At 28.6% G+C, this 21,739-nt stretch overlaps 1 protein-coding gene and 1 long non-coding RNA gene across 3 annotated transcripts; one reads left to right on the forward strand and one right to left on the reverse strand.

Annotated features, from left to right (window-relative positions):
• Positions 1-5,518: 5,518 nt before the first annotated feature.
• LOC100166896 (transcriptional repressor protein YY1) lies at positions 5,519-12,233 on the reverse strand. 2 transcript variants are annotated; one of them, XM_008185836.3, is made up of 7 exons: positions 11,778-12,232; positions 8,879-9,048; positions 8,649-8,787; positions 8,337-8,571; positions 8,101-8,270; positions 7,883-8,033; positions 5,519-6,090 (listed from the first exon to the last, which is right to left on the reverse strand). In XM_008185836.3, exons 1-6 carry the CDS (start codon positions 12,110-12,112, stop codon positions 7,901-7,903), a joined length of 1,182 nt encoding a protein of 393 aa, XP_008184058.1. In that variant the 5' UTR covers positions 12,113-12,232; the 3' UTR covers positions 5,519-6,090; positions 7,883-7,900. The 2 variants fall into 2 exon arrangements, with proteins under 2 accessions (XP_008184058.1, XP_001946862.2); XM_001946827.5 differs by having other exon boundaries at positions 5,633-6,090; positions 8,649-8,775; positions 11,778-12,233.
• Positions 12,234-12,513: 280 nt separating this feature from the next.
• Positions 12,514-17,861, forward strand: NV26 (uncharacterized LOC100302497). The gene is given in 2 exon segments (NR_028073.2): positions 12,514-12,874; positions 15,978-17,861. It is a non-coding gene; the product is annotated as an uncharacterized LOC100302497 (long non-coding RNA).
• Positions 17,862-21,739: the final 3,878 nt, after the last annotated feature.

A 21,739-nucleotide genomic window follows, 5' to 3' on the forward strand; every position in this document is an offset into this window, starting at 1 on the left:
CAGGGGAGGCTGCTGCCTCCCCTCCGAGAATTTTCGTTTTCCCAAGATCTTATACATTAGTACCTTCCAATTTTTGACAATATTATTTAAATATTAATAATAATATTAGGTTCATTATTGGTATACCGGTACCCACTTTTTTTTTTATTTGGCTTTCAACAATAAGTTATTAGATATCCTTCATAATATTATTTAATAATTTGTATTTACAATAATTTTTTTGGTGTTCATATTTTATTATAATTTTTTTTTATTATTATTTTAGTTTAAAATTATTATTTTTCATATTATTATATTATTCTATTAAAATAAATTATATTTTTGGCAATGAAACGTGACAATATTGAGATAAATTTAATGGTGTACGATAACGGAATCGGTATATCCCGACCGCGGCCGCCACCTGCCGGCCGACCGTTGGAGTACGATAACCGATAAGTACCGATATACAATATGTAAGAAATATATTATACTATAAATAGCAGTAGCTGCTGGATATAAAAATAATATAATTTTATAAATAAAAAAAATGTAGACGGGTTTCCACGAAATGATCTTTGAGGAGGTTTTATTTTTAGGATCGGGAGGTCGTCACCAATTGAGTGCTTCGACGTTATCGACGAAAAAAAAATTAAAATTAAAAATAAATGTGATCAATGACGCGTTCACTTTCAAACAAACGAATGTTGCCGCTGTGAGTATTGATTTTTCCCATCATGTTAGCCGGCGCAATAAATTTGACCGTACAGCTGACTATAGGTCACGAAACGAAAACAGCCGAGAAATCCCAAAGGTCATGAAATATGTTCGTCTATATGAATGGGTAGGTATACAATATACATACATAATAAAAAACAAGACCTTTACAGGTATTTTATTATATTTCGCCATTTTGATACCTACCTAATACGTTATACTCGTGGTTGTCCGTGCTGCTCTGCTGCGGAATTTACAGTCATAAATTCTTTCGTATGTGTTAGCTAGAACTACCCCATATAGGTACCTATAATAAACCGGGCGAGACACTTATCGACCAAAAACGTACTCTTCTCTTTTTCGGCCGATTCACTGTTCGACCAAAAAAATATTAAATAATAATTATAAGCCTATACGTAGAAAAAATAATTTTTGTTAGTTATTTTTAAATATAGTAGTAGGTTACAAATAAATAATGATAATAATTACATATAAGTCTTTATGTTATACATATAAACAAATATTAAAAAATATATATTGTATAAAATACTAAAATTTATAAACGAATAGGTACCTAATAATATTTATAAAAATAATTTTTGTTATCAATAAAATATAGAAAAGTATGAAAATAATTACATATAAGCCTTTATGTTATACATATCATAAATATGGATAGAATACATTTGGATAAAAAAACGAGCCAAATATTTAAATGTCCCGTCCATGTATAATGTCTCGATTTCTTTTAAGAATAAAATGTTTGATGTACATGACAATATTATGATGTTTTTCTCTTGGTCATTCACAAGTAAAAACGGCTCACCTTGTTTAGTTTTTAAGTCCATTTTTTCCAATGATAAATTAACTTCTTTTAAATTTGTGGGACACGCTGCCTGACGCTGGTAATATTTTTCGCCGAGCTTCGTATACATTCTTCCTTATTCGTTTTATGTCTGTTGTATTAAACTGTAAAGACTCATCATTTTCACCAACTTCTTTTAAAATAATTTTTTTGGCCTAACTAATGGTTCATCGGTTGCTTTCCGTTTACACGCTGAACTAACAATTGGCCTCGATATTGTATTCCGATCATATGGTGAATGGTGAATGGTTGTGTGATACATTTTCACCATCATGTTGTACGACAATTTGATTTTCTGTGTATACTTTAGCATGACAATCTCTTACATCGCCAACGTGTTGAATTATTTTTTTTGTTCACTGATCCGATACTAAATTTATAATTATCTATAACTAATTTCCGCCAAAACCATTGTGGCAGACTATGCAGATGACAAAGTTATCATATCTATAAATGAAAACCCTAATATAGCATCGCTTAACCCACAAAATCATCTTTCCCTTATGGAGACCTAGTATAAAAATTGTAGGATTAAGGTAAATCAAACCAAATCTAATCACACAACTTTTACCCTTAAGCTAGGACACTGTCCGTCAGTCACTCTCTATAGCACTAAAATTCCATCTACTCCAACAGTAAAATATCTTGGCTTAACCTTTGACCGTAGACTAACATGGGCCCAACATACACGTGTAAAAAGACTTCAACTAAATCTGCGACTTCGTATGCTTAAATCTTTACTAGTCAATAACAAACACATCAACCTTAATATAAAACTACTAATGTATAAATCCCTCATCAAACCCATTTGGACCTATTGTCTCCAACTCTGGGGAAATGCAAAAAAATTAAATTTAAATTGTATTCTGGCTTTTCAAAATATTGCATTAAGAAAATTAACAAACTCCCCCTCTTATGTTTCTAATCATACCCTTCACACAGACCAGAAAATCAAAACTGTAAAAGATGAAGCAGTCACTTATTATAAAAGAATCCATAATCAGCTTGCAACTCATTCCAATCCTTTAATTAAAGCTCTTTCAGCAAATTTTATTCTGGGTAATCCTCCAAGGCGTTCAAACGTAACTGGTGTAGAGATATGCTAACTTAATATTATAATATAAAAAAAGAACAAATAAATAAATAAATTCATATATAATTTAATGAATAACCTCAATTTTTAAGTGTCATCACTGGGTGGCTGCTTTTATCAAGCTTATTCATGTATTTTTGTTTATCTCAGCCAATACTCTTATTGTACCCATGAGGTACAGATTGTGAATATAATAATAAAGGAAAAAAAATATTTAACTAATAACATTTTACTGCGATTACTTTCGATAAATTCAGCCATTTGTAAAAAAATAAAAGTTTTGAATTATGAAAACGACGTAAAGATAACACGCATAGACACTGTACTACTTTAGTTGTAACGTTATAGACTGCACGACTGAAAGAGCATCGATTTTACAAAAATACCTAAGTTACTGATTATTGATATTTTATCTTGGCTATAAAAGATAGTGACTCGCTACAATACCTATAGGTATAACAATCGGCCTGGGTACATTCTACATATATGTATATATATACAGCAACCTTTATAATATTATGGTAATTGCCATCACATCACAATCAAACTCGGCGACCACTATTTACGACAAAACATTATATTATATAATTTATTATTATAGGTTTTAATAATTTTCGATTTGTAGGTATAACATTAATATTGTGTATTATATTAAACTTTTTTTTGGTCGAAAAGTGAATCGGCCGAAAAGGGAAGGGTACATTTTTGGTCGAAAATGGCCATGTCCAATAAACCAACTTAGTTTTTAACTAAGAGCTTGAAAAATAACTGTTTTATTGTGCCTATGATTGAATTATTATTAGAATATTGATAGAATTGCAACCATGAATTAATATCAGTTTAGGCGGTTGTATATAATATATAAGTGTCAGCATCATAAGCGTGCGCAGGTCTTCTTGACTGGGAAGGCAATACCTTAGCTAACAAGGTCCAGATTCCAAACACCTCTCCCAATTTTTTCCCAGCTATCATGAGGCAACGATAATTGAAATAAATCCTCACACAAAATCAAGTATATGGTTCTATTAAACCGTGATATTTTTCGTTAAGAGAAAGGTTAAACATAAAATTACCAAAAGAGTTTTCAATAACTCCTTTTTAATAATATTTTTGACAATCAAGAAGACATAATAAAAAATTATTAAGAATATATAATTAAAAAAAAATGAGCAAGTGGGTGTCGCTCTTCTGTAAAGTAGGTTACAAGTGGGTCACTGTATTGTATGGTGTTAAATTTGAATTTCAACTAAATAAGAAAATCGCTACCTACATGAGAAATCGAGTGAATATCCAATGTTGTAAAAATATGAACTTCAAACGCTCATAAAAATTTAATTTAATTTGTTTGTAGACATTTTGTTTTTTTTTGGTAAAGGTAGAAAAACTTATGAGGAATCTTGTATTACATTTTCAAATCTTAGATTTAAATACAATTTTTTTTATGATATTCTAACTTAAAATAATTTTCGTAAATTTTACGTATTTTGTCAATATTTGAACTTTGCTTATATAAAAAAAAATTGTGACTATGGATTTTCAATATTTTTCATCTGTCTTTGAAACATTATATTATGAGCCTTCTATTAAATTTTCAAGCTTTTTTACGCAACTAAATTTTTTTTTGATATTTATAGAATCAAAACCTAAAAAAAATTAGAAATTGAAGATGTTCGTTAACAGCTCAAAATATTTTGAAAATGCTATGATGTATAGAAAATACTAATATAAACATTCAGCCAAAATTTCATATATTTAGAGTAATTTGTTTTAGAGTTACACCAAAAATAAAAATCGATTTTGCGTATAAATTCCTGTTTTTCCTTAATTTTTATCATAGTACCAACTAAATTCACTTTTATATCAGAAAAGATTCAGTTGAGGAAAATCCAAACACTTTGTGTCCCAAAAGGTGATAAAAGACCAAAAAAAAAAATAAAAAAAATACACATCATTGTAAGATTAAAAATCAATACATTCATCGCTCCGATCACAATCTAAAATTAATAAATAAAAAATCATAATTTGAACAACTTTTAAAATAGGTAATAATGTTTTATTTAAGTGTTGTTTAGCGAAATATGTAAAATATGATGGAGATAGAACTTTTGCGAATGGGGAATCAGGCTTACGAAATGTTTGGAATGGTTTTTTGCTCTCCTGAAAAGTTGTCATTTTGGTGCTAAGTGATTGGCGAATTAGGTTGATGATATGATAAGATAAAAAAGGTGAATTTGAATAGATTTATAGAATTACAATACGCACGCGAGAAGAATGAAACTTGTTTTATTGCACATTAAGTCATACTTTGAATTATTTGATGATAACTACCTACTATAATAACCTTCAATAGGCTGCATTTTATCAACTGGTCAGTAATAACATTATTACCGAATGAATAAATGTATTTTAAGAATACAATAATTGTCACAGTTAGCAAGTTGCTATATTTATTAGAATGTAATAGTTAGTCTTGATGTATATTTTTCATAAAACGTCCATGGGCTGGTTGGTTCGGACCATCATGTTATTCTTATTATTTTCACCAGTATAGGGAAACATCTCTACTCCCCTGGTCACTCTACCACTATACACACTATTATTAATTTAACAGAAAGTAATATTATTATTATTATATTATATTATTTTTTGCCTACATCTCGTTATTTGTAGCCATTCAAAAACTATTCAACTCACTGGGAACAAACACTTAAATATTTTAGTATTAAATGTACTAAAATATTTTTGAATACATTTGCACCATTAATATATTTTATTTCCCGAAATTTTAGTATTATTGAAAAGATATCTCCTCTTAATTTCTATCATAATTATATGGTTTATTAAAATACTTAATACTGTGAAAATAGTGGTAATCATTATAATTTATAAATATAATATTTAGTATTCACATCATTCTACTACAATTCGTAGTATAGAATATAACTTTTTTTAGACATGATAAGAGACAACAAAATATATTATATACAATACATATAATAAAATATAATATATCAATTTCTCTTTACATTCAAAAATATAAATATATTACATACATATACATAAATGATTATCTAACATCATGATCACTGAAAAAGCCATATAAATTAAGTTTCTTAATATAAGATAAAAAAAAAGAGAAAATAAACTTAACCTCACATTATTTGCTCTCTATTATCTTTGCAGTCTTATTTAAACAACTAAAAAGTTGTATGTATGTATAAAAAACAATTTATAATTTTTTTTTTTAAAATTAATTATTAACATATCAAGTACCAACATTCAATGAGAAGGATTTTTTTAAAATAGGTATTTTATGAATCTAAATTTACTTATTACTTAGTAGATATGTACAAAATTCAGCATTATAATTTTGCTCTTAGAGTAGGTTTTGATTTCAGTCACGTGGTTTGAGGTACAAATTATCATCACGTTACACCTGAAAAAATTTGTAATCAAAATATTAAAATTAAAATGCTGACAATTTAATAAAATCATAAGGTAAATAGTATGCAACTTTCTAATTGGCAATAATGAAATAACTACCATTTTAAATATAATAATAATACAACTGAATTGACAGTTTTGCCTAAACACAGTAGGTAAGTAATGACTGTTTGTATTTTTTTTTTTTAGAATGTATAAAAAATATTTTTAAATCTATTTTTTGCTTAGTCAATAATACAATTAAAAAAAAAAAATATTTATAAGCTTATATCATACATTTTATCATTGATATTAATCTTGATACTTTTGTTCTGCAGGAAATTAGTAGCCAACACAATATATGAAAGATGAGATGAAACCCGAGAAATAAAAAATGAACCCGATATCAAATACTGATCATAAGCTATATTAAAATGTAGTGTTTTCATATAAGGAGAATGGATTTGGCTGAGACACAACTATAAAATAATAACTAAAACATAATATTTAAGATATTTTATTGATATCTTTTTGTATATATTTAAGAAATAAAATTATATATTTTTACTTTCTTAAATAAGAGTCTTATGTACTTGAATAGAAATTTCACTACAGTGCATTCCATTAGAACTGCGACTCGTGATGTTTTTTCATTAGGGTTAACTAGCGCGTTAAATTGCATGGCAAATTTAAAATTGATAACAAATATTTTATATATTTTTTTGATCTTAGTTTGAGACAAAACCGCCACGAAGCGCATTAGCGTCGAGTTGCAGTTCTAATGAAACACACTATACCATGTATTCTTTTAGGCTGGTTCTTACGACCTCCGGTTAAAGTTAACCGACACTTAACCGGCGGAATTCTGCCGGTAATAAAATCTGTTATCATCCGGTTAGCGTTAACCAACACTTTACCGGACATTGTAAGAACGGCCCTTAGTCTTATAAGTGTGTAATATACCAAATTTATGTTCAGCAGTCCTCATTTAACTTTATTAGTTTTGATATTCGAGTGAATTGACTTATTATTAAACTTAAAGGTAATAATATTTACTGTAGTTTGGAATCTAGTTATAAGAATTTATAAATAATACACAAATCTCTTTAAAATTAAAATATTGAAAAACAACACAATATTTAGGAAAACTATAATGTAAGAGAAGATATTGGGTCAACGTTGTTGTAATATTTGTAATTTATAATTATTAGCACTCCTTACTACAGTTACTATACTGCAGCCCACGAGAGTATTACTGTCACCCAATGAAAACACGTTCGATTCCGTGCATTGCCACATATTTGACATACACTAAATGGCACAAAGCGGTGGAATGCCTATAGTCCGTATGCGCAAAACTGTATTACTCTCGGGCACAGTATAATCTGGTTAAAGTTATATATTAAGTAGATATATTTTTTGATTTTACACAGATAATTTAATATTACTTTATTATTTTTATTTGTTTAATTCATTTTTATTAGGTTGTTGATTTATACAGAATAAAAATATTACATATTATAATTCAATGAAAAGAAGTTTCACACATAGCATGTGTATTCGTATAAAAAAATTCTATTTCCTTACTAGGAATATCATTGTTATATTTAATCTATAAAAACCACAGGAATAAGTCAAAGAAATTGACAAATTTTAAAACTCAACAAAGAAAATAATCCACTAAGTGTGAAACATTAACTAAATATTATTTTCAATTGAGTTAACATTAATTTAAAATTATAGATAGTAAATAAAAAAAAAACTATAATGTGCAATTCTTTTATAACAATGAAGTTGTAACTTACTGTGTCATATATTATACATTATTCAGCATAAACAATAAAATGCTGATGATCAACATCTGGTATTTCAACATTAACATACTGTTGATTTAGATCATCTTGTACTTGAGTTATTGACCGATTTGAACTAGGTCTTGGTCGTGACATATGCCTGCTATAAAATAATAATTTTTGTTAGTATTTATATTTAAATCATTACTCAAACAAGTTACAATACATACTTTGCTTTAGCATGCGTTAGAATATGAGACTTCAAGTTAGTTGATTGGGCAAACTTTTTGTTACATGCATCAAATGGACACACATACGGTCGGTCGCCTGTATGTATCCTTACATGTGTTCTAAGATTGAAGTCTAATGAAAACCTCTTACCACAACCTTCAAAAGTACACTGAAAAATTTATCATTCAATAAATATTAATGAACAATGGGTATATTTTAATTATGTCTTGTATACCTGGAAAGGTTTCTCCCCAGTATGTACTAATTGATGACGTTTTAGTTTTGAACTCTCGACAAATGCCTTACCACACTCTGCACACACATGAACACGGGGTCCGTGAGTATGCAAATGTTTTCGCATAGCTGAGTTATCGCGGAACATTTTTGAGCAGTTTTTGTTTGGACATGCAATAGTGCGGTCCATCATTTCTGAACTATAAGATTTTTTCACTTTTGACTTATGGCCAGGTCTATAAACATCACATCATTATCATAAGATCAACTAGTGTAAATAAAAAGTGTAATTTTTAATCTTAATTGAACATACCTCGCAAAGTCGGAAAGTTGTTTTGGATCACTGAGGTTAATTTGAGGTATTTCTTCAGAAATGGTCTGCTCAGTCATATATTCTTCATAATCAGGGTCAGGATCAGGTTCAGGGTTGCTAACTTCTTCTAAAATGTAATCTATATTATGTTAAAGGATTATTTTATTTTTTGATCATCTTGAAATAATCGAATCACATTATAATATTATTATAATGAAGACAATTTTTACCATCATCTGTCCCTGAAGCCCACATGGTTACAGAAAATTCTCCTTCTAATGTTCGAATTTGAACTTGCTTCTGTTCCCATTTTCTTGGTCGACCAAGTTGTACTGGTTCTGGTGGCGATGAAATATTAGTTTGTGATAAATAATGATCTTCAGTATTTTCTTTCCTTAACCTAAAAAAATAATATTATTATTTTATTATAAATTAATGCAAATATAAATTGGAATTGAAGACAAAAATAATAATGAAAACTAGCAACAATTACAAACTAGCCTTTCAAAATCTTGAAAATTACTTAAAACAAAATACAACTGTTAATCAATTTATGGTTTGTAAGTTGTACAAGCTTTATTTTCATTAAGTTACATTTTTATTTATTCAAATACATAAATCAAATATATTATGTTATACATTTTAGTAAAATAAACCGGTACTTGTTTGTTATCGCCCCTCCATAAATAAAAAAAATATTTCAATGTATAATATTATTTTATTTTAATAGTTTTAAATATATAAATGTATAGTATAAAATTTAAATTAAAAAATGTATAAAATATGTATAAAATTGTATAAAATATATGAATATAATATAGTTATAATGGAGGCCCAGTAGTATATGAAATGGACAATTGTGTGTATTACTAGTCTAGAACCAGTTAGCCAATTATTAATTCTTAATCCTTTTTCCTTTCGTCAACTTTTTTTTTGACATCGCCACCGCGACCCCTTGATAAACATTATATGGCCATTTTCACACACTTCACTAACTTTAACTATATTATGTTGTTGTAAAAAGCTAATTCCAGTATCACTGTTTGAAACAATTGAAAGTAATCCAGTAAAATTCATTTTAACGTATTTAATTTAATTTTTCGAATTTTTCTGTAGTAGGTAATAAGTAAATGAAACAGTAAACGAAAGCCAGCAACGAACTAAATATCCTATATCATAAAAATGATAAAACTACATTTTATCATTTTCTAAAATAGATTACAAACGATTAGCAATAGCGATAAATTTTATGCGATGTACTGGAGGGGCGATAACAAACAAGAGTGGCGGGGCGATAAATTTTATACGGTGTACTGGCGGGGCGATAACAAACAAGTACCAATAAACCGTTATATTCATTAAAATTTGTATTCTCTAACATCGGGTAGGTATTATAAACGGGTCTTTCTCCTCTTCATCAATCATGTAATTTTTTTCATACACTTTATGTTCTTTAAAGTTATAGTGCACAACATGTTGTATAGATTACAAATATACATAATTTAAATAAATAAATATGTTTTACTCTCAAAATTATGTGAATTAAGAAGTGAAAATTGTGATTGATAATGTATTTTTTTTTTACCATGTTTGTTAACTTGTATAGGTATTATTGTTATTTTCCATTAGAATTTTTTTTTATAGTTAGGTTAGGTTACAGTGGATAAAATATATACAATAATATACTACAGTTTTATGTTTACCAATAGTTCACACTGCTCAGAGATGTAATTACAACAATTAATAATTTTTTAACAACTTTATAGTTTTACTTATTTAATAAGAAATATTCTGATTAATAGTCATCTAACAAATTAATTTGTTCTTTAAATGAAAAAGTAAATGTTTGTCAAAAATGGCAACAAACATTTAATATACTGTTTTAATACCAATTTAAGTAACACTCAATTCATCAATTTATTGAATCGTGTTACCTAAATTGAATTTTACTTTTGTTTTGACACGCTAGGAAGTACTTAAATACATATATACACATTTAAATTTAATCTTACATAATTTTTTTACAGTTCATTAACTTATCGAAATCCTATGAAAACTGATTAGTGTAGACAGCGTAAGAGGGAAGTGTACAGAGTTATAAGGTACAACAAAAATAGCTGAAAAATATAAATAGGTAATATAATAATGTTACCATATTGTATACAATCTTTAATACATGATTAACAATATTTATATAGGATCCATCCATTTATACATAATATTCTTCCATCAATTAAGGAATTATAATACAAAATCATACGAAAATACTATCTTAAATAATAGAATAAAATATTTTAACAAATCAAAAAATAAATAAAAATATATTAACCTATACTCCTTTTCAAAAGAGAATATACCTGTCGGCGGCTCGCATTCCCCACCAATTTCCCATTGTTAGTGTAATCACATGGTTCTCGACGCACCAATCGAATCATTAGACATGCACGAAAGCGGTACATTCTCTTTTGAAAAAAAGAGTATATAATTAATTTTGAAATGGCACTTCAGTCAATCCTCTGATTTAAGATTCAATGTTGTCAAGCCTTCCCAAATTAGTATCAAAAATAGGAATAGCTATTCCAAAAATTAAAATAATAGGTACTGTTGGTGTAAAGATGCTATCCATTGTCCCTATATAATTTACGATGCAAAACTTAGGTTTTAAAATTATCCTCCAAGCCTTAAAAATTGTCACAATTTAACCCTATATATAAAACTGAGTGTATGCTGACTCACATTGGTAAACAAACGGCATAGAATTAAAAAATAAAAACTTTCATTAATCTTTTCAAAGATTAATAACAAAAGTTATTACTTTCCTAAAACTTGATTTTGATTTAAAAATTGTTATTTATATTTATAAACAATTGTTAACAGGTAAACATTTAACTTAAATATTGGATAGAGCCGACAGAGTAACATACTGAAAATAGCGCTCAACTAAAATGTACTACCAAAGTACATTCATAAAAAATCCTGTTAATGTGGAATATGCTTAGAATATAGCTTCAGCATAAACATAGAGAACCACTTACATAAACTAAAAGTAAAACATTTCCATACAGGGTATGGTCTACGGAGAGCCCGATAACGGTGAGTCGGTGGGTAGTTTGTGTACAAGCGGTTTACCTGGAAGGTCCTGGGCTTTCAGGCTGGGCATACAGCTCTTGGGGTACGACGCTCTCGTAAACGTAAGTGAGCTGACCATCATCTAGATCCTGGTGGTGATGCTGGTGATGGTGGTTGTGGTTCTGGTGCTGGTGATGGCCCGCTTGCAGAAGCATAGTGGTGTTGTCGTTCTTTGTCAGCCCTTGGACGGGCGTCATGATAATTTGCCGGCCGTTCTGGTCCACCACGGTGGTTTCGACGATCTCGCACGGCATCTCCACCGGTATTTGATCAGTCAATTTCAGATCGTCATCGTCGTCGTCCTCGGCTTTCATGTAATCTGCCGGCGACGCCATTTTGTTTGTTATTGTTTATAGTACAAAAAAAATATGTCGCACGCACGTCCGAGCAATGTACGCGCGAGGAAAATGGCGACCGTCGAGCGTGCGCGTGTGTGTATAGATGGTTGACGGACGGACGGGTGTCGGGTAGTCGAACGACGCCATTTAATGCGGGAACAAAGTAATTCGCGGATAGATGCCAGTGCGCAGTCGGGCCTAAAAAACCGTATTTGGCAGCAGTGCCACCAACCAAACGTGTGGTCACGTGCCCTCGTCTCTCGACTTTCGGTGGCGTTATCAAAATTGCTTGCGCGCGCACAGCTCAGGCTGTCGCGGTCGGCATCACTGAAGTAGTGATATGTGGATCGTGTATGTTTGGTAATTGGTACACAAATACACAGACACAATAATACAATATTGGTGTTTGGTATTGGTGTCTGGTACTCTGGTGTACTGTTTTACTAACTACTGGTATGTTGTTTTACAAACTACTGGTGTACTCTTTTACTAACTGCTGGTGTCTGGCGCTGGCGTAGTGGCGTCTGCCCTCTGGCGCTGACGTCCGCCGCCACGGCCACACCAGCAGTCATTACAAAAAATATAATATTATGGTAATATACATTAAACATTTTGTCATGAACCCATGGACGATTGATTGATTGAAGTCATTGAACTGGGCATGGAGGCGGTAGCTGTAGCCGACGGTGGCATGGTGCACTGCAATTCGACAAATAAATGTGTACAACGAAAATACCCGACATTTTGTAACTGTAAGTTGTAAGTATCAAAGTATGAGTACATATCTTGCTGTGTAGCTTAGGCTATAATATTATAATAAGTAACTTCTAGAGCACCCAGAGGTTTATAAGGTTCTGACTTGAAATAGTGATTTTGATTCAGTCGGTAATTTGTGAAAATATAGTACAACAGTTCGAAAGTATAGGTATTATGATTTTTGGTAAGTAACATCAAAAAAATCTTCTATACCGGGTAGATGAGCGGAGAAGTGGACAAACATTTCGCGGGGTAACGTACCACTCCACTCCGCTCATCTAAACTTTGAATATTTATAACTCATAAACTACTCACCCGAAATTCGATTTTCATGTATCAAAATATTAAGAAAAATATTCTGCTTTGGAATATAAAATTAAAACCCAATGTTGTCATTCAAAAAAGTAAAAAACTTAAAAAATTATAAGGATAAAAAATATTTAAAAATATAATTTTTTAAGAAAAACATAGTTTTATAAGCGACTTGAAACTATGTAAAAAAATATTTTCAAAAAAATGTACACTTTTTGAAATAATGAGTGTTCAATGATAAAGAATCACCCGGGAATTACGGAGTTAACAAATTTAACCTTGTTTCTAAATTTTTTTTTTAAATTTACGGATAGGTATCAATGTAAAATTTCATAATTAAATATAACTAGCTGACACGGCAATGCCTTGCTATGACTAGGTTTTTGTGATTGTTCAACTCCTTTTGGGTATAACACTATTATATTTTAATTTATAGTCATCCCGACCGGCGTTGTCCATGAAGTTTGCTTGTGATTATGCAAACAGTAAATTATCAGATAGGCAATCAACCTGTGGTAGATTGCGGACCCTGTTGGTATGTTTATAATACTATAATTTAACTCTATAGTATTAAAAAATTCAAAAATTAGTCCACCGAAACTGTGGATTGAACTATACATTCTGTACTAAAATACACAGACTTATCGCATAAATAATAATAATCATAATTATTATTAAAACCAATAGCAACCATTTATAAACCAAAATTTCCATAGTAAATCTCAAAATCCCTGTTTCATAACCTCCCCTTGTTGGACCTATTGTCTACCTTTTTTAACTACAAAATGTAGTCTAATTTCTTCCTCAAAGTCTAATCTTTCTCTTAACCAAATTTCATTGTAATCGGATGAACGGTTATGATTACATTAAGGACATAGAAACATTTTTTTTATAGATTAACTATAGTTCATGGATGAATATTAGTGGAAATTACTCAGTGGTAATAATGCATGTGCCATGTATCAAGAAAGCTGTGAAAATACTATTGGAATATTGTGCAGATAATTAGTCATGTTGAAATGTTGAATGGTACAGTAAATGTATGAAGTAACATGCTAGTATACTATGAGGGACATAACAATTTATTTATTTTGAAGATGGGAGTATGCGAGGCAATCTGACAATTTATGAGTTTGTGGATAGAAAATATATTAGCTGTGTGTGTAAGGTTTTCTAAGGATAGGGAGACATAGCTTCAATGCTCCTGGGATGTTATTCTGTGCCGTGTCATACAGTAAGTTCTCGTTCAACGCTACCCGTCTTAATATTGTTTTGCTATTACGTTGTATAATTCCTTTAATTCCTTAAGTTCCTTTTAACAATGCAAAAGTTTAAGTATAATGTATTTTTTAATATCAGATTGTATGTGATTTAATTTCAGTTGACCTTGCGTGTAACGCACTCACTTCTAGAATCCAAAGGTTTTTTTTCAGATAGTGCTGTTATCAATTTTATTGACATGCCAATCATAAGCAGGGCCGTCCTTAGGTCCAAGGAAAAAACCAATTTTACCGCTTTTTTCAAACACGAGGTCTCCAAATGTAAGCAAAAAGCTCGAGGTCCAAGGCCTGGGCCCTGATCATAAGTATGTGGCTTACCGGATGGATTAGAGTTGCCCTGACTGGTGGTGTGTTTCTCGAGGTTGCGGACAAAATTTTTCTTTAATGTATGTCTTCGAGTCTGTGGGACCTAGCTGAATCTGGGTGATCTATAATTGCGGATCGTCGCACACCATACCTATCTTTAATATACTGTGCCTATCATTATTAAATAGGTTTATGTAGTGACTGGCTTTATCCAGATAGGAAAGGTAGCTCTGAGGGGTTGCGATCATATTATGTGTATGTTTTGTATTAGTTATTAATTTGGACGATTATAAACAATTCATACATTTCTTAAAATATTTTTATTTATTTTTTATTCTATCAAACTATTATAGCTCAACTCTTATAGTATTTAAATAACAGGTTATAACATCCGAAGGTTAAAAGATAACATATCACTATATTAGTAGAATATGAAAAAGTTTTATCTAAAATTTAATAGGTAATTGGTTGATTAATTAAACTGATAATGGAACACAATTTGAATATTTAAATTATATTAATAAGGCTATGATAGGTTGTTGTAATGAAAACAATTAAATGATGGAGTGTTAGACGAAAATAAATTAAGGAAATTATTTAGTGCATTTAGAATTAAAGAAAGGAAAATAATTATAGAACTGAAAGATGAATTTAGATTTGAAGTTAAATGTGAAAGAGTGTCAGAGATAGTTTCTGTGTATCATTTTTGTGAGAAAGGCAGTAAAGATCATCCACAGAGTTGGTTGAGAGTGGTAGCAATTACAATTTCACTGGTATCATTAGTGGCGAGTATTGTGATCTTGTACGTGGCTAAACAAGGCCAGTTTTCTGAACATTTTTATTATAATGACATTATAAATTGAACATATAGATATTGATCATAATTATTAATGAGCACAAAGAGCGATTCTTGAAATCTTCAGTTTTTAAATGTTACCTGTATATTTTTGCAAATTACCCGTCTGATTATTTTATTTTATTATTTATGCAATTGTTTGATCATTGTTATTCACTGTACCTGGCATAATATTTACTTATTATCTTAATATAACAAAACATAAAATAATGTTGAAGGTAATGTTACTGAAGTTGATTACAAAAAAAATTTCAATTTTTATTGATTTTATAATTACTCTAAAGGCAGACTTTACTTCACTATATTTATAGTCTTATGATATATAACTATTTTTTTTTGTTTTTATTTTTAGACACCTATCCCCATAACAATTCATATTTGATGTTGGTGGATTGAAGATCAGAATACAGCGGCTTTTAAATATTACACTAGAAGCTCTATATAATCAAAAGTAAAACAATTATTTAAAAATACAATGGCAATCAAAATGGAAAAAAAATTAAGAAAGTTATTACTGAAGGAGAATACACTAATGGATGAAGTTCTTCTTTTACGTTATAGAATATTATATTATATGAACTTGTGTTTGTATACAACACTATGTTATCAACGCATAATATAGAAGCGACACTCGATTAAGCTATCAAGTTCTTGTTTACCTGTGATAGCTTTTACCAATACCATTAATTATTGGGATCAAGCTTGTTATAGGATGTGGTAAAAAATTAATCATTTAGAATGTTTATTCATTTTATTAAAAAATAATTTTTTTATTCATAATCATACTTATAACTCAATAATATTAATTTCACAAACATAATGTATAAAATTGTATTGTAAAGACAAATATTATATAGTTATTCCAAAAGTAAGGTTATTGTAAAACGGCATTCAATAGCTAAACAATTTAATATTCTATTAATCTTTAAGGTATTATTATCATAATAAACTTAAGTTAGGTTAACTTGGGCTTATCATAATAATAGTACTTTAAAGCTCAGTTGAAAATTAAATTATTATCTGTATTCAAACAAAAGTTAAGTTAATTTACTTAAATATATAAAAAATATACATAATATTAATAAGATAGTTTTTGTTATATTTCATAGCATGACCCATTTTAAAATCTTTTCACTGTTCATCATAAGTTTTAACATGTATAATATAATGCAAAATAGACATTAAAAACAATTCAAGTCTTTATGTGCTGTAATATTATCTGCTCAATTTTAATTTATAAATACTAACTTTAATCTGAATTATGTTTAGTATTGTTTACTATATACAATAGATGTACAAACTGACAAGTAGAAATATTTATATATATAAAGAACATTTTAATAATCTATATGATATTTTCTTTACATCTCACTATGACTATATCTATAAACTATTAAATATATTACTTTAGAAAAAAATCCATATCAGGGATACCTACTACAACTATATGTCTATACAGTATTAATTGTAATATCTAAGTGTTTATACATAAACAAAATGTTGAAAAAGACATTAATTACATTTTCTGGCTTATTACAGATAATTATTAAATTTGTATACCGTTGTATTTTACAATTTAATTATCGTTTAGTTGCGTATAGGTACATACATTTTGTATGGGGAGGATCAGAAAAATAATTTAAACCTAGGTACCTCCACATTAAATGAAAAAATAGGTAATATATTAGAATAAGGTACACTGGCATGTCTATAAATATTTAAATTTGAGTTAAAATAATTTAAGTACAAACTTAGTATTATATTAGGTATGCTATGTTAATAATATTATATTAGATTATTACATGGAAAATATAAATACTCAATTTTTTTTGTAATAACTAAAGTATGTACAATATAATAATATAATTTAATATGTGTCTGCTGAACATTTTTTTGGTCTCCTACCTAGTTTTTAAACTGAATTAGAATTAAACTGTTATAGTACACAATTTATTTATTTTTTTTTTATGTTTCCTTATAATAGGGAAATAATAATATTATAATTTCTTTCTAATAGGACACTATTTTATAAAATGTAAAAAAAAAAGCCTAAAAAGGTGTACTCAGCTGTATGGTAGTTGTCGAGGATGTTGTAATGGATATGTTATATTTGAATTCAATGATTAATTATTGTATACAAAAAACGATTCTGAGCAGAGACGTTCTGTCAGCCTAGCATACTTGTATAAATAATCATATTTAATAATTAAAATGAATACGAATCCGTATAATATCGAAAATAGTGTAACTTTCCAGTGAACTTTTTCTTTTTGATAGAGGTAGAAAAAATTGTTACGAACCCTGTATTAAAATGTCTAATGTTAGCTTTGAAAAGAAAAGCGTTTATGAATTGCTAACTGAAAAATAAGTTTACAAAATTTGAAAAAATTATTATGGCTATAAATAGCTCAAAAAAAGTCGAAATAGTTTGAAAATATTTCCATGAATGGAAAATGCTAATATCAGTATTTGATATTTTAAGAGTACGATAAGTATTCGTTTTGGAATTACAACCAAACATAGTACTAACTAGATTTACTTTTCTATCGGAAAAAATTATGATCACGACAATCGGTGCATTTTTAGTACCTCAAATGGTGATGACAGACAGACAGAAAAAAAAACAAACACATCATTGTAAATACAATACATTATTTTGCCCTGCTTGGAATCTAAAAGGTAATATAGAGAATTAAGCATTTCTGGGGAGTCTGGTTTGGCTGTATTATACCTTACCTGATCATGATTTATGATTTTTCTGTACCTACCTACTATGATAATATTATTGCCGTTTTAAATAACACTACCTAGTCCTAAAGCTCATGTTAATTATTAATAATGAGAAAAAAAACTTCAATAACATAATTTTATTTTCTGATACTGCATATTATTTTTAAACTTTTCCTTTAATACCAATAAATGGTTATAAGTGTTGATTGAACAATGAAAATTTTCATTATGTTAAGTGGTCAAACAAATCGGACTGGTGATTTAATATTACTCATAATCGTTTTAATTTATATTAGATACTTATACCATGACTTAACTAACTCAATTCAATATGTTCTATTATATAACTAGCTTATTAATTTGCATGATATAATTATCAATGGGTAATCAAGATCTTTATTAGTTTCTACAAAATGAAAAACAATTTGTGTTACTAATTACCATGAACGTTTTAAACATTATAATATAAGGTTTGAATCAATTTCCAAGCTCAAATATCATTAATAAAGCTTGGAAATTGATGACCTATACGGCTATACATTTCTAATAATGTAACAATGCAATTTTAAAATTGGGTGCTTAGTGTTCTTTAGAAATTGGAAAGTTAAGGTCAGCTGTGTTATAAGGAGTAAAATATAGGCAAATTTATATGACAGCATTTTTCTGACCTGTCTGTATGTGATTATTAAATAAACATCAGTGAATATATTTTCGAAATTATATAGCCTATATCGAGAATGGTATGTTATTAATCAGGGTAGTAGACAATAGTCTAGACTTCCGTATGGGCATTGCGCAATCACATTTCAATACCTATATTATTTTGTACCTACTATAGGTATAGATATAGATTTTACTATTATAGGTTAGCCGTTATAGGTATATTTTGGGCCTCTACACTAGTTTTTTCAGTGAGACAGTGCTCAAATCCAAAATTGAACATCATCCTGATCGTTTTAAATGTAAAATAATAATTGGTCTCTTTTACTGAATGTTTATATTAGTATTTTCTATACACCATGGTTTTTTAAAAATATTTGACTTATTTTGGGCTGTTTAGGGACTTATTTTTTAGTTTTTTATTCTATAAATATCAATAAAATTTTATTTGTTGGGTACAAAATCTTGAAAATTTAGTAGAAGGCTCCTAATGTATTGTTTCAAAGACAAATAAAAAATATTAAAAATCCATAGTCACAATTTTTTTTTTATAAGCATATAAAGTTCAAATATTAACAAAATGCGTAAAAATGACGAAATATTCCAAATTATTTTGAGTTATAAATTCATAAAAAAAATTTTTTTTTTTAATCTAAGATTTTAAAATGTAATGCAAGATTCCTCATAAATTTGTTCACCTTTCTCAAAAAAAAAAAATTTCTACAAGAAAGTCAACTTAAATTTTTATGAGCGTTTGAAATTCATATTTTTACAACATTTGATATTCATTCGATTTCTCATGTAACGATTTCCTTATTTTGTTGTAATTAAAATACGAATGACTGTAAATACTTGAAAATTTCATTGAATGTTTATATTTTCATTTTCTGTACACCATACAATTTTGAAAATAATTTGATTATTTTTGAGCTGTTTACGGATATTGTCAGTTTTTAATTTTTTTCTATAAACATCAATAACATTTTATTTGATGGGTAAAAACACGTGAAAATGTAGTGCATAGTTCCGGATATATTGTTACAACTGCAGTTGAAAAATATTAAAAATACATAGGCACAATTTTTTTATAAGCATTTAAAGTTCGAATTTCGACAAAATGTATCAAATTTAAAATTTAATAATTATTTTGTAGTTAAAAATTTATAAAATGTTCAATTTTATAGGTAAGGATTGAAAATTTAAAACAAGGTTCCACGTAAATAGGTTATATATAAATTACTTTGTTTACAATAATATCATCAATTATACTTAGTAATATCATACGCTGTCTGACCAACTTCGCTCAGAACCGTTTTTTTTATACAATGATATTGTATCATTGAATTCAAATTTAACACCATCCATTACAGTGACCCACTTGGCCACTTATAACCTACTGTACAGCAGAACGACACCCACTTGCCCACCTTTTTATAATTACCAATCCATAACGACAATACATATTAATTTAATCATTTCAATAAATATACTTTTTTATTTTACCAAAAAAATATATAGATTTCAGACATTCTCATAGTCGACTAGTCGAGTGTACTATTTAATTTACTAAGCTAAATATTGGCCTGTATGTAGGTACGGTTCAATATTTAGATACTTACCTATAGTAATAATATACACATAGTTTCGTATTTTCGTCATATTTTTTCGCGTTAATGATTTGAAGTGTCATTAGTCGAAAAAAAGTTACAAAAAAAAAGTGTATAACAACTTGTTTTCATTTAAAAAAAAATTAAAATTAGTTCCCCAAATCACAAGAAAGCAAAATATAAAACTATTAAACCAGATGGGTATCAATGTATCATCCTCGTCGACCGTTTCTGCCAATGCATCTTTGTACTCTTCCTCGACATAAATAAATACTCTTGGTGATACCTCGGTGGAATCGCATTTGTTTCACAAAGTTTTACCAGATCTTTACATTTTGCTTCAGATATTTGTAGTTTTGAGTTATAGTTACGCATGCATTAATATGACAATAATATACAATATACCAATTCCATTTCTTTTTCTTCTTTTTACTGTATCATTTATAATTTCAAACCCAGCGTCCAACTCGTAACCAAATGATATTTTCACATCTCTTGATTTTGAAAAATATACTTATTTTATTTCGCTGATTTTTTTTCCATTTTTTAAAACTATTTTTAATTACGTGTGTCATTGTTTGATTTGAATCTGAATTCAAACTTCAATAGTCAATACACGTTTACGTCTGTGTTAATTTTAAATTTCGTGCCTCTACAACTGCTGCGTAAATATTAATCACAAGTTGAGATTCACAACTCGCATTACAGCAAATAATAAACACATAAATGACAAGAAAACTGAAATCTACTGTGTCTGTTTGATCTAATATTATTATTGTTATTATAAATTAATAGTAATACGTACATTGAATATCCGTATCAAAATATTATTATTATATTATACTATACTATACTAATAGATATCGTAAACATTTTTACGAAACAATAATGTCTGAACTAAATTTAAATAACTATTATGAACTGTAACCAAAATGTACCAATGTCAAATGTAGTAACCCTAATGGCTAATAGGTACAAAGCAATACTATTAATAATGCAATATTGCAATCATAATTAATATTATGTGGTCAAATGTGTAACCCTCGACTAGGTCATAAATAACACTAAATTAACCAAGCTGGGCATTACGAGTTACTAAGTTAAAGTTAAGTTAAAA

Source organism: Acyrthosiphon pisum, chromosome A1 (genome assembly GCF_005508785.2).
Source record: "Acyrthosiphon pisum isolate AL4f chromosome A1, pea_aphid_22Mar2018_4r6ur, whole genome shotgun sequence".
NCBI classification, from domain to species: domain Eukaryota; kingdom Metazoa; phylum Arthropoda; class Insecta; order Hemiptera; family Aphididae; genus Acyrthosiphon; species Acyrthosiphon pisum.